The 13,232-nt window shown below is 37.4% G+C and overlaps 1 protein-coding gene across 5 annotated transcripts in view; it reads right to left on the bottom strand.

Moving 5' to 3' along the window:
- The window catches only part of FGD4 (FYVE, RhoGEF and PH domain containing 4), a 202,755-nt gene that overhangs the window by 126,334 nt on the left and 63,189 nt on the right, over positions 1-13,232 (bottom strand). Inside the window, exon 1 of one of the 5 annotated variants that reach the window (XM_081310699.1) lies at positions 9,203-9,350. The exons of the other annotated variants lie outside the window; for them this stretch is intronic. Within the exon in view, the coding sequence (XP_081166825.1) occupies positions 9,203-9,212 (10 nt within the window). The 5' untranslated portion in view covers positions 9,213-9,350. Of the gene's footprint in view, positions 1-9,202; positions 9,351-13,232 lie in introns of those variants that run through there. 5 annotated transcript variants of the gene reach the window in all.

The raw sequence follows: 13,232 nt of genomic DNA, 5'->3' as shown, positions 1-13,232 counted from the left end.
GTTTTCAGCAGGATATACCTGGGTACTTCCTACTCCAGGTGTGGGATGACTGAAAGGTGGAGCAGGAGATGCGACTCTAGCACCAGGGAGACAGGCAACTAACAAAGATGCATAGGGCACACCTGGAACAGCTGTCTACTGGATATCAGAAAACAAACACAACATCTATAAAGAGGTGACATTTTGGGGGATGTGATGGGTGTTAGGTGTGACTGCAGGTATACCTGCAATCCCAGAGACTCAGGAGACTGAGGCAGAAGAATCACAAGTTACAGATAAGACTCAGCAACTTTAATAAGACTTTGTCTTAAAATAAAAGTGCTGGGGATGTACCTCAGTGGTAAAGTACTTGCCTAGTGTACATGAGCCCCTGAGTTCAACACCAGCAACACCAAAAAAAAAAGGGGGAGAAGAGGGAGACATATCCTTAGATATTTTCAGTGAGCTTCCAAGAATTCTGTGGTTTTGGTTAATATTCTATGAAAGTTTATTTGATGGCTGCGTGTGGTGGCTCACACCTATAATCCCATCAAATCAGGAGGCTGAGACAAGAGGATTGCAAGTTTGAGGCCAGCATCAGTAACTTAGTGAGACCCTGTCTCAAAAAGTAAAAAGAGCTGGGAATGTGGTTCAGTGATCTCCCCGTACAGAAAAAAGAAGGAAAAAAAGGGGGGGGGGTGACTTTACTACTTTTCTTCTATAATCAGTTTTATAAAAGTGATTTAGAACAAAAATAGATTTGTGGGTTACAGAGTACCTTATAAGCCAGAGAAAATACACAGAAATAAATTAAACTTTCCTGCCCCATTTGGCAGGAGATAAGATGAAGAGTCTGATTTGATGGAAGGATTTTTTTTTTTTAATTGTTCATCTTCCCTCCAAGTCCAACCATCAGGACTCCACCACAGGCCGCACCACTGGCCAGGGGTATTTTTTACTAAAATTGGGATTATGACCTGTCTAGTCAAAGGCGAGTAATGGAATTCGATTCCTCACATCAACAGATTGTGCTACTGTCCTCACAAGAGCTAATCTTGCCTGTCCTTCCAAATCCTTAATACTGGTTCTAACACAGGCATGGGAGGAAACCATCAAGCATTTGTTTGGGTCCCAGTCTCTTCTCCTTCCACACTTTATTGTCATCTCTACTTTCTCAAGAAGTGACTTCACCAAAGAAGTTGGAATCTACATATTTTCTTTTTTTTTCTTCTAAGAAAATTTCTGAAATACCTGTCTATAGAAAGTGCACATGTATAACAATATATTTACGTTAATGTACTAAATTAACAAAGATCTAAGATATTTGTAAGGTGTAATAAGTAGAAAAGAGCTAAAAGAATAAAGAATGTTCTATAAATAAGATCTGTTGAGTGGTAACTATGCCAAGTTGCACCCTGAGCGCAACAGACCAGAGGAACAGCTGGCCCCTCTCTTAACACCTTTGAGAAAGACTTTTACTTCTTGTTGTAGAGGGCGGATGGAGCCAACAACTAAGACAGCAAGAGAAGAACAGCTCCAGGTGAGCCTCAAAGATAAACCACACAGATGAAAACCACCACACTCTCAGCCTGTGAGCTTTTCTCCCTCCCTCATATCTTAAGGCAAACCAGAATGAAAATTATGACAAGTCAGATTTTACCCTCATAAAACCCAATGCTGAAGAGCTAATCCCTGCAGCTCAAAAAATATTCTCGATGGAGCTGGACGCTTTGGAACATGCCTCTAGTGTCAGCTACTTGGGAGGCTGAGGCAGAAGGATCCCTCAAGCCCAGGAGTTATGAGCCAGCCTGGGCAACACTCTGAGACCCTGACTTGGGGGTGGGGGGCGGGAGGTGGGGTTTGGGGGAGACAACAAACTAAGGGGCCAATACATGTGAGTTTTTGATCAAATTTACACAAAATCTCTCAAGTTCTAGAGGGTTTCATTTGTAGGGTGAAAAGGCAATTTTAACAAAAATTTAATGATCAGCCAAACCCTTATTGTTGATACAAAGGGATTTATTTATGGCCTCTCATCTGAACCTATAAAGTCTAAACCTCAGAAAGAGGAAAGTATTAAAAACAGAAAGAAGTCAAGTTATGTAAGCAAGGGTCCCTTGAGACTAGGACTAAGCTGGGTCTGTGAACATTTGAAGTATAAGAGTTGAGGTCATGTGTGCTGCAGAGGGGTGTAGGTGGGTGTGCAACGGAGATGTGCAGCAGTGGTGTGCAATGGTGGGTGAGATGAGTGTGTGTGCAGGAGATACTGGATGCAGAAGAGGCAAATCATGGTTAACTAATGCTGCACACAACTCAGCTGGACAAGGTGTGGTAATAGGAATTCTTGCCCCACAACTTATTTTGCTGGGTGACTTCCAAACTATAACCTCTGAGATTTGAGGTCTTCATCTAAGAATCAAGTATAACATAACCCATCTTGTAACATCAGCCAGATCATAGAGATGAAACCTCTCTGAATGCCAGATGGCAGGACAGTAACTGTCAAGTGACTCTGCCACCAGATTTCCATGTTTCCTGGCTATGACCCAGACTGTACTTCAAGCCCTAACCCTGGCAATCAGCTAAATCCCAACTCTATTCCAATAAGCTCATGCCACGGGTTCTCCTCTTGAAAACTGAAATAGAGTCAGCAGACCTGGGTGCCCACAATAGCTGGCCAGTTCATAAGCATCCAGCTTCATGCTCTGTGTGTCTGGCCCTGAATAGCAGAGCTGTCTGTGCTTGGGGGCAGCACCATCTTGTCATCTTTGCTATAGCTAGAAGAAATGCTGACTCTCTTGCCTTCTGTAATTGCTTAAAAAAAAAAAAAAAAAAAAACTTTAAGGAGCTGAGGGTATAGAGCTCAGTGGTAAAGTGCTTGCTCAGCATGCATGAGGGCTTGAACCCCAGCACTGCAAAATAAATAAATTAATTAATTAATTAATTAATTAATTAATAGCCTTATGAATAGGAATTCATGCTTATTGAGAAAAAAAAACCTAAAAAATAAATAGCAAAAAATATCAGTAGTGTAGCTTCTTCCTCTTACCTAGAAATAACCTCTATTAATATCTTGGACTCTAGTATATATTTATACTCACATACATGTATAGTTCACAAATATTTTACTTTACAAGAATAGCATATTATACATGCTACTGTGTTACATAAAATTGGGATTTTTCTGAACACCATGCTCAGTAAGAAATTTATGAAATCATTTTGACAGAGTCGTTTTTCATTTTTTCTCAATCATGTCAAGTAGTCAGTTGAAAAGGAAACCTTGATGTATAATTAAGCTACTTAACTAATTTTTATTTTATAGAAAGTGGCACTGCTCAGGAACATAATTTCTCTAACAGTCCAATAAATGTCAGTACATTAAATTTAAGGTTTTTTTTAAAAATAAACAAACTCTGCCTGAAAAGACTAACCACATGACTCAAAGGGGACCTCTTTATTCTCAGCTAATAACACAGTTTTCTGCTGCAGCTTAAGCTAATTCATTATTCAGAGTCACTACCTGACTTTCCAAAAATGTTTCTAATAATCTCTTAAGTGTTGTTCACTTTACAGGATTTCTAACCATCAGCTGAATAGTGATTGTTGACAGATGAAGGTTATGAATTTTAACAAGCAATTGGGATGTTATAATTTGGTCCTTTTCTTTAAAAATGAACAATACAGTGTTTGAAAGAATGGTAATGTCAGGGGAAAGTACTTACTCATGTGCTAACATGGGCGTACACACACACTCTCTCTCTTCTCTCCCCCCCCCCATTCACTCTCCCCCCTTAACTTCCTGCCTGAGCACCACCACCCCAAAAAATGCCATTGCTAGAAAGAGGATCAATGTTACCTTTGGTTTAATTTTTAAAAGACTAAAGGATTTTATATAGATTAAAGCACTGTGTCTGGGACAATATGGCCCACAGTCACATTCAATGTGATTGATATGGTCACCAAGGAGATCCTGAGGCATTCCGGTTTATATAGAGGTTCAGGACACAGGAGACTGAGGCTTTCGTACCAGTAGAGACAGACATTTGCTGTGAGCTGGAGAGAAGATCGAACATTCCTAACCACAGAAAGGAGGTTAAAAATTGTTACTTTTTCCAAGGGAAGGGAACTTCTCTTACTTGTACCATCTCATTCAATCATTTTATTTGACAAACATTTACCAAGAATGTTATGCCACTTGTAGATAATCAAAAGAGTCTTGAAAAGTATTCCTTGTCCTCATGCCCCTTACAGCCTAGGATAGTAATTCTGAAAATGTGGTTTCTGGCGGCAGCAGTAACAGTATGGCACTATTTGCTGGAAGATTTTAAGCTGCAAATTCAATTTGTTTAGCAGACGTGGGGCTTTTTGCATTTTTTCATCTTTTCTTTTGTACAGTTTTGCTAAGTGTGTCTTTCAAAGTGACTTGTCTGTTTCATATAAGTTGCAGAACATGTTGGCATCAAATCATCCCTAACAATTGCTAATGATCCTGTATGCTGAATACTGACACTGGGATTGTCTTTTCTCATGATCAGTCTCAATCAGGATTTATCAATTTTATTAAACTTTTCAAAAGACAAATTTTTAAAAAATTTTTCTCTATTTTTTTTTGTTTTTACTTTTATGATCATTGTTACTTTCTCTCTACTTTGAGTTTGATTTGCTCTTTCTCTAAGTTCACAAGGTGGACACTTAGACCAATAGTGTTAGAACTTCTTTCTACTATACGTTATATAAATTTACATGCTTGCAAACCAACACAGTACATGCCAGGTTAACAGTTTTTATGGCAAAGCGGCTTTTCCAGCCTCCAATTACCCCCATCATAGTCAGACTTTCCAAGACTTTCATGGAATTGTTTGTCTTAGTGTTTACTTAAAACTCAAATGCACAAGGCCCTGGATTCAATCCCCAGCACCACCCCCACCCCACACACCCCAAACCGGGGTATTGAGGAAAACTAATAAAACTTAACAAAGGTAGGGGGAAGGTCCCCACCGTGTGAACTACATTTAGGTGTACTAGCCAGACAGCCTAGAACAAATCAGATAGTGTGGCAAGAACTGTTTTAAATGTATAATTCCTGATACTCAACTTTATAATTCCTGATACTCTATCCAGTGAGAGGGCTATAATCCAAACCTCCCTAAACCTTCAATGAAAAGACATTTAGAGGAAAAGTGCATCTGGGAAGACTTTGCCTGGAAATAACACTCAAACTGCTTCCATCTGGCAACATAAAGTTATTTCTTCTATCTTTCTCATGCAGAAATATATAACCCAACTACGCCATCTGATGAGTGACAACCTTTCCATGACAGACAAATTCTTTCCTTCCTGCAATGTATTCAGAGCACTCTCCTAGGTGATATGCTATGAAACAGAAAACATGGTCTGTGCTGGAGATCATTTAATAAAACTATAAGAAGCATTTGGGCTAATTTAGATTCTGAAAATGTTAAATTTCAGAATTCTCAGAACAGCAGAAGTCACAAAGTTGCCACTGAAATCTAGTGAGCAAGGTCCATGTTTTCAATAAAGGGTACGCAATCAACCCGGTATTCACATCACACAGAAAAACGACTCTCACATCATTTATGCAGATCAACTCCAGGTGGATCACAGACCTAAATGGGAAAGGTGAAACCTTAATAAAGCTTCTAGAAGTGCTACAGGACAACATCTTTAAGACCTTCAGGTAGGCAAATACTTTTAAACAGGACACAAAGCCCTAAATTGTAAGGAAAAGACTCAAATTGGACATCATTGCTCAAATGACACCACAAAGAGCAAAAAAGAGAACTTTAAAAAGAAAACAAAAAAAGAGGGGCTGGGTTGTGACTCAGTGGTGTGAGGCACTGGGTTCATTTCTTAGCACCACATTAATTAATTCATTCATTCATTAAAGGTATTGTGTCCATCCACAACTAAAAAATATTTTTTTAAAAAAGGAAAGAAAAACACAAAATTGAAAAAAGAAAGCCTTAGAGGGAGGAAAATGTGTAATTCATGATTCTAACAAGGGACTGCTATACAGTATAGACCAAAAAACTAAGGAAAAAAATAAAATTAAGAAGAAGATTTAAATTTTTTTTTTTTTTTTTACAGGCCAGAGTTGTAAATGGGTACCTTCACAAAAGAGGATCTCCAACAAACATAAAAATAAGCAAAAAAAAAAAAAAAATTATAAGGAATAAGCAAATTAAATTAATAACCATTAATTATAAGGAATAAGCAAATTAAAATCAAAATGATACCACTAGACACCTATCACGTGGCTAAATGTTTAAAAACCAATACACATTATTGACAAGTATGTGAAACAGAATATTCACACACTGGAAACACTACAGACTTTTAGACAATATTGCTGAAAGCTGAACAAATGCATGTGCCATGACCCAATATTTCCACCAAAAGACAAGTGACAACAATAATAGCACCTTTCATCATAAGAACTAAGGTCCACCACCAGCAGAATGGAAATGAAATACTATTGACAATGCAAAAGAACAAATAAGTGCAATAGTATGCAATGAATAGGTCACAAACTTTGGAAATAGATGATCTTGGACTTGAATTCCAGTGCTGGTACTTACCATGTAATACTAACTATGTAGGCATGGGTATAATCTCATTGAGCCTGCTTTCTCCATCTGAAAAACAGGGTCACATCACCTATCTGATAAGGTTATTCTAAGGACAGAAAGATTGTACGCATAACATGAAGCACTAATAGGACCCAATAAATAAACGCAATTATCAACCCCTTATATATATAAACTCTTTTTTATATATAAACTGCTTCTAGTAAAATAATAGACTGATCTGCAAAATAAATCTGTAGCATTTCCACTGTAGAAAAGCAAAGGAGGTATGACTATTCTACTGATTCTACCATGTGGACTTGAGGGGAAAAAAAAAGTACATGGATTGATTGTTCCCACTCCATTACAAAGAGACTTACCAACTCAGTGATCAGTGAAACTATGTAAGAACCAGGTCATGACATTTTATTATTTGGTTACTTTAAGAACTCCATATGCAATTGCAGCTGTTAGCTCTAATGCCAGAGGATCAAGTGAGTGGGAAAGATTAAACAAATGGGCAGGAGAAATGCCAAGACTGTATAAACTGCTGGACAGGAGTCCAACTGGTTCAGTTAAAAGCTGAATCTTAGAAAACTATGAGCAGAGTGTGCTCTCTCTGAAGAGAGGCATATGACAGGTCGAGATGCAGAGAAAAACAAAAGAAAGAAAATGGGGACAAATCAAAGTGGGGAACCTAGTATTAGTGTGGTAGTCAGACTCACTGAGTCTACTTTAAGTCTTACAGTGTTCATTATTTGTCAGAGATTGACATCTAGATCCTATAATAAATCCTACTTTGTTTAAAATTTTACATGTAATATTTTAATGCTTATGATGCCTATACATAAAATCTGAAATTTAGCAGCAAAAAATAAAATGAAAAATTACTATTACTATGGATAGTAATAAAATAGTCAATAAAATTTTACTCATTTGTATAGAAAAGTCAGGTTCTCATTTTATGTTAACATCTAAACTAGCATAAATCCTCTTTGATCTTTAAGTCAAGTTTAAAAATACTCAAATTTTCTGATCCAAAATTACACAGAGACTCCACACTTCTACATTTTGATTCTATAATCATATTATCCTCGCTATTTTTATTCTATCAAAATCTATCTTTGTGCCTTGAAGTTGTAAATAGAAGAAGCACTTAAAAATTTATGAGTAACTGAGTGCTCTAAACTTCATTCCATTCATTCCACAAGAAAGGTCAGCACAGCATCTTGGTGCAAGTCTGTGACACAGAGCTCTTCACAACAGGAATAAAGGAGGAAAGCTTCTCTCTTCTGTGGCTGAATTACTGCAAGAAGCTCAGGCCCTTTCTAATCTTGTTTAAAAAAAAAATAGTGACCAAGGTCTTGTAAGTTTGTATCTTCCTAGGCACCACTATTTTCATAACTCATTCTTAATTCACACTATGTGCAAGGGTCTGTTTTCCATTCAAAGGGGGCTTGGCACATAAAAGAACCTGCCTTAGTTATAATCCTCCTTCCATTTCCCTTCTGGTGGAGCTATTTGCAAAAAGATCTATAGATTCCATTCTATTTTGTCCCGATGAACAAAGCATAAGCTGGATGACACAAAGAAGTTTAAAAAAAAAAAATGTAAGATCCTTAACTTTTAAATAAACATGTGCATAATTCAATATTTGTCCTTAAAGATCTAAGGTCAGGCTATTATTAATATCTTAAAATAGTAAGTTCTGAGTTTTCAATTCTACATAGGATGATGGGACAACGATGGGTTAAGAACATAAACACAACAGAACCCGGCCCCAGCACCTTGCAAGATTGTCTTAAAAATTGATACTCTTACAGTTATTCACAAATCAAAATTTTTAAAAATCTGTAAATATCTAACAATAGTGGACGAGTTAGCTGAATTAATTAATTAATTAGTCTGTAAGAGAATATCATACAGCTACTAAAAGATGATTCTTGAAAATTTTTAGTAACCTGAAATAATATAAAGTGGCAGGTAGAAGGCATATCATAAAACCCACACACACTATGGGCCTCGGCTTTGTAAGACAATAGAAACTAACAGGGAAAGCACCTCAACGTGGCATCACAGATTATACCTACCTGGATGTTTTTATTTTTTCCCTTTCTTATGTACCAAAAATAAGTTTTAAAAAATGGGTTTCTGAACAAAGACATTCCTCTAAAGTGGTTTGGGTTACATATAAAATACTATGAGACCAATAAAGCCACAGTGTTAGAAGGATCTAGTCAAGTCAACTAGACTTCAGATTCTGATAAATCATGCAAATTGATTTCAAGAAATCCTTAAAGGAAGAGAGTATGATATAGAAGACTCAGGGAGAAGGGGCCACATGGATTGCATTTGAACACAGCTCGATTCTTCTCAGGAAAATGGTCGTGCTGTGAACCCATAAAGAGAAATGCCATTCCCTCAAGTAACTGCTCCTGGAACCTGAAAACATCAAATAGCACATCTTTATGAAAACCACAGCATGAAACGTTTCTAAACAAGATTCACAATAATTTTTCAATCATGGCACAAATACCAGCAATTTCATCTACTCAGATACTTGGTATACTCAGAAAACCCAAATGCTTTCTCCCTGAGTTCAGAAAAGGCAATCACAAAACAGCAGTACTCACAGCACCCCATAAAGGATTCCTTCCAAAGAATGCCCAGCAGCACCTTTCCCTTTTCTCATCAATTTATTTCCTGCTTCTGGAAGAAGGACTTGAATTGGTGGGATGTTGGTAAAATCTATAAGCATCCTGTATTTGGACAGCCGAAAAGCACGCATCTTGTGTTCAACATGTTAAAAAATTAAATAATGGGAAGTGCAGAGTTATGTTTCTTCACTGCTAGCTGTGATGCAGCCTCCAAGAACTACGCAAGTAATACATTTCGACATTCCACGAAGGTATTTCAAAACGTACTCAGAGGACTCGAGAATACTGTGGGTGGAATGGGAAGGATGGGGCCAACTACATGTGATTTAACCGTAGTTACAGTCTTCTGTTTTATAACTAAACCATGTTTTAAAAATAGCTTTTAGCCAGATGCCAAACTCGCCTGTAATACCAGCTACTCATGAAGCTGAGGCAGGAAGATTGTAAGTTTGAGGACAGCCTGGGCAACTTGGTGAGACCTGACCTCAAAATAAATAATAAAAAGGGCTGAGTGGGTAACTCAGTGGTACAGCACCCTTGGGCTCAGTCCCCAATACTGCCGCCCCTACCACCTCCCCCCAAAAAAACCAAAGAGGTAGGCCTTGAAGGATCTGCAGGATTTTTTTCATAGCCATTAGAAAATTTAAATAGTGAAGTTGTATATAAACTCTCTGCATCCCAAAAAAAGCCATGGAAAGGTATACAGGTCAAACAGCAATTCCGCTTCTTCATAAAAATATCTGGATTGGGGCTGGGGTTGTGGCTCAGTGGTAGAGCACTTGCCTGACACATTTGAAGCACCAGGTTTGATCCTCAACACCACATAAAAATAAATAAATAAAATAAAGGTATTGTGTTCATCTACAACTAAAAAAAATATATTTTTTTTTTAAAAATCAGAGTTTTAATGTAGTAAAAGCATCAATAAGCAAATTTCTCATCCTTGTGTGTATAAATTACTTATTAGGAAGAATATTTTAGTTAATAGATCTCATAACATAGACATTTCAAAACATCTAAAGGTTTATCACCATGTAGACTCAACATTTACATAATAATCCAAATTCTAATTTCCCTTTCCATGGGATAGTTAGATGATGTAGTTGGAATCAAACTATAATACCTAAATTTAGTTCCAGTTTATAACACCACTTCTTCAAATATCAACTGAAAGTATCTGACAGTACTCTGAGAACACTTGAGAAAATGTTGATGTACAGGGTAAAAATCATTTAATACACTTAGGAACCAACAAGCAGAATCACGAAGAAACTGCTCAGAGAAGTATACATTAAAAATGTCAGTCTTAAAAGAAAAATTAGGTAAGAAAAATTAGGCCAAGAGTGTTAAGGCAGGCCCGGCACGGTGGCATACACCTGTTATCCTAGAGGCTAGAGAGGCTGAGGCAAGAGGATCGTGAGTTCAAAGCCAGCCTCAGCAAAAGCGAGGCCCTAAGCAACTCAGTGAGATCCTGTCTCTAAATAAAATACAAAATAGGGCTGGGGATGTGGCTCGGTGGCTCAGTGCCCCTGAGTTCAACCCTGCAAAAAAAAAAAAAAAAAAAGTGTGTTAAGGCAGGCTGGATATTGCTATATTGACACTAGGGAGACAAGTTATATATACTTCAGAGCTTCTAATAGACTCTTTTGGTGCAATTTCCAAGACAATATACATCTAACTGATTAGCTCTTTCTTAAACACCCCATCATCCAGTATAATGCCTCCATGAGTGGGGATTTGGAGAGGTAGTAACCCATCTGCAAAAATCAGTTGTTGTCAATGACACTGTCTTTATTATAAGTTTTAGGAGCCAATCTCTATAAAGTGAAAGGTGTCATAGTGAGACGTGGAAGGTTCACATAGATTAGTGGTGTCTAACTGATGGCTACCTAATGGTTTCCAAACCTCAGCAAGTTAAGCCACCATCTTCACCCAGGTTGGCTGAAAGTTGAAGGTGAGCTCAGCAGATGGAGGCTAAGTTTTGAACAGGAAGTACTAATGTTATGCTCAGGCATGAGTGACACAAATGAGGATGTAAGCATTTGAGTTTCTGTCTTTAGTCAGAGAAGTACGGCAGGAAACTTCAACCTACCCAGACATGCCAGTGACCTGTGGACAAAAATTGGAACTTCCCTGCGTGGCTACTTGGTACTACAGTGGCAAGGAGCCTAATGTGTATTTTTGGCCCTTGTTCTTGACGTCTTTTTCAATGTTTTAGCACTTTGAGCAGCAAAAGAAAAAAGAAAATTTATGTGGAATGTCTCCTGAAGATTGAATTTGATTGCACCTCGTAAATTTTTATGTATCTTTAGAATTGACTAGACCTTCTCATTGTTCAGATATTATGTGGATACAGCTATAGAAAAATGTTGCAGAGAGTGCACTGAAATAAAATTTCTCATAAATGTGTGCTATTTTTCTGAGTCTGCTGCTTATATGTTGGTTTGCTAGACTCTACAGAAACAGATTTATCTCTCTTGATTTCACATCAAGTGATTTTGACCAATTTAATCATACACACATTTAAATTTCAGAAGGTTTTAGAAAACTCAATTTGTTAGAAAGTTAAATGTATGAAGCCCTCCTAAGTATTACATGGCTAAATATGAAGTTTCATAAAAGGAAAATAAGCAAAGCTCCTTATCTGTTCTTAATACCACCATCATTATATTCCATGTCTTTATAAAATCAACATTATCATCAGTAATTGTTACTGTATACTAACTTACTATGTGCCTGCCTCGTTAGCAATCATAACAAAAGGTACTATGGGGCCCACTTTATAGATGGTAAAACTAACACCATCTACAGATCATTTAAACTAAAAACTTCTGCCCTACGTCATTGTTCCCTTGTGTTTTCCCTCTCAAAAGAACCTAAAACTTTCTATGCCTGGTAAACTTTCTCTAACTTGTGGTCATTTTCATAGCTAAATTCTTCAAAAGTTTGTATTGCATCTACTTTTAGGCAAATACTTTTACACATAACCCAGAACATGGGATCATTTTAGAGTAACATATCTTGCAGCCCTGCAGTTCACCCAGCAATAGTCACTTTTATCTTAATTTGCTGACTGGCTATGAGAAAAAACAAGAAGAGTAAATTTGTCACTTCCTTAAGGTCACTTTGAGCCAGAAATAGCTTTCTGATTTAAGGTTGGCTTGCACTTCCTCTACAGTGGTAAGCTACCAGTGGTAAGCTGGTCACCAAGAAACAGAAAAAAACAAGACCTATGGGATATTAAAAATACTTTCCAAGTCTTTTCAAGTTGATTTCTTTCTCCACCACCACATCCCCTCTATTTTGCCCATCTCCTATGCATGGTTTGTTGTGATGGGGGAGGGGATGGGAGAAGCAACTGTTTTGTCAGATAAAGGGGAAAAAACCTTATTCCTATTTCAAACATGAAACAAATGTTTCACTTCCTTATTAAAAATATAAGGATACATTTGTAGCTACTTGAGAGACTGAGACAGAAAGATCATAACTTTGAGGTCAGCCTGGGCAACTTAGTGAGACCCTGTCTCAAAAAATAGAAAAGGAGAGGGATGTAGTTTAGAGTGAGGTAGAGCACTTGCCTAGCATGGATAGGCCCTGGGTTCATTCCCCCGTACTGCATAAAAAGAAAGAAAATTACAATATTTTTTTAAAAAACGTGTTAAATGCATTTCTTCTCTTTAATTTCACTAGTACAGACCACTGCTTTTTGACTTATAAATTCAAGACAGTTCACTAAGAAATGTGTAGGTACCGATGCATGTGGCAACTCATACTGCAGACGGGTTTGTCTAATGTACACTGACTGCCAAGCAGCACTTTTCGTGGTGACAAAAATGTTCTACATCTCTGACACATAATAAGGTAGCCATAACTGCTGGAAAGGATGTAGAGAGAAAGGAACATTTTTACACTGTTGGTGGGACTGTATATTAGTACAACCATTACAGAAATCAGTATGGATGTTCCTCAAAAAGGCTAGGCATGAAATCGTTCATCCTCAAGAATT

This window comes from Spermophilus citellus (genome assembly GCF_964194105.1).
Source record: "Spermophilus citellus genome assembly, chromosome: 10".
Classification (NCBI taxonomy): Eukaryota; Metazoa; Chordata; class Mammalia; order Rodentia; family Sciuridae; genus Spermophilus; species Spermophilus citellus.
This window is presented reverse-complemented; position numbering and strand designations above follow the sequence as displayed.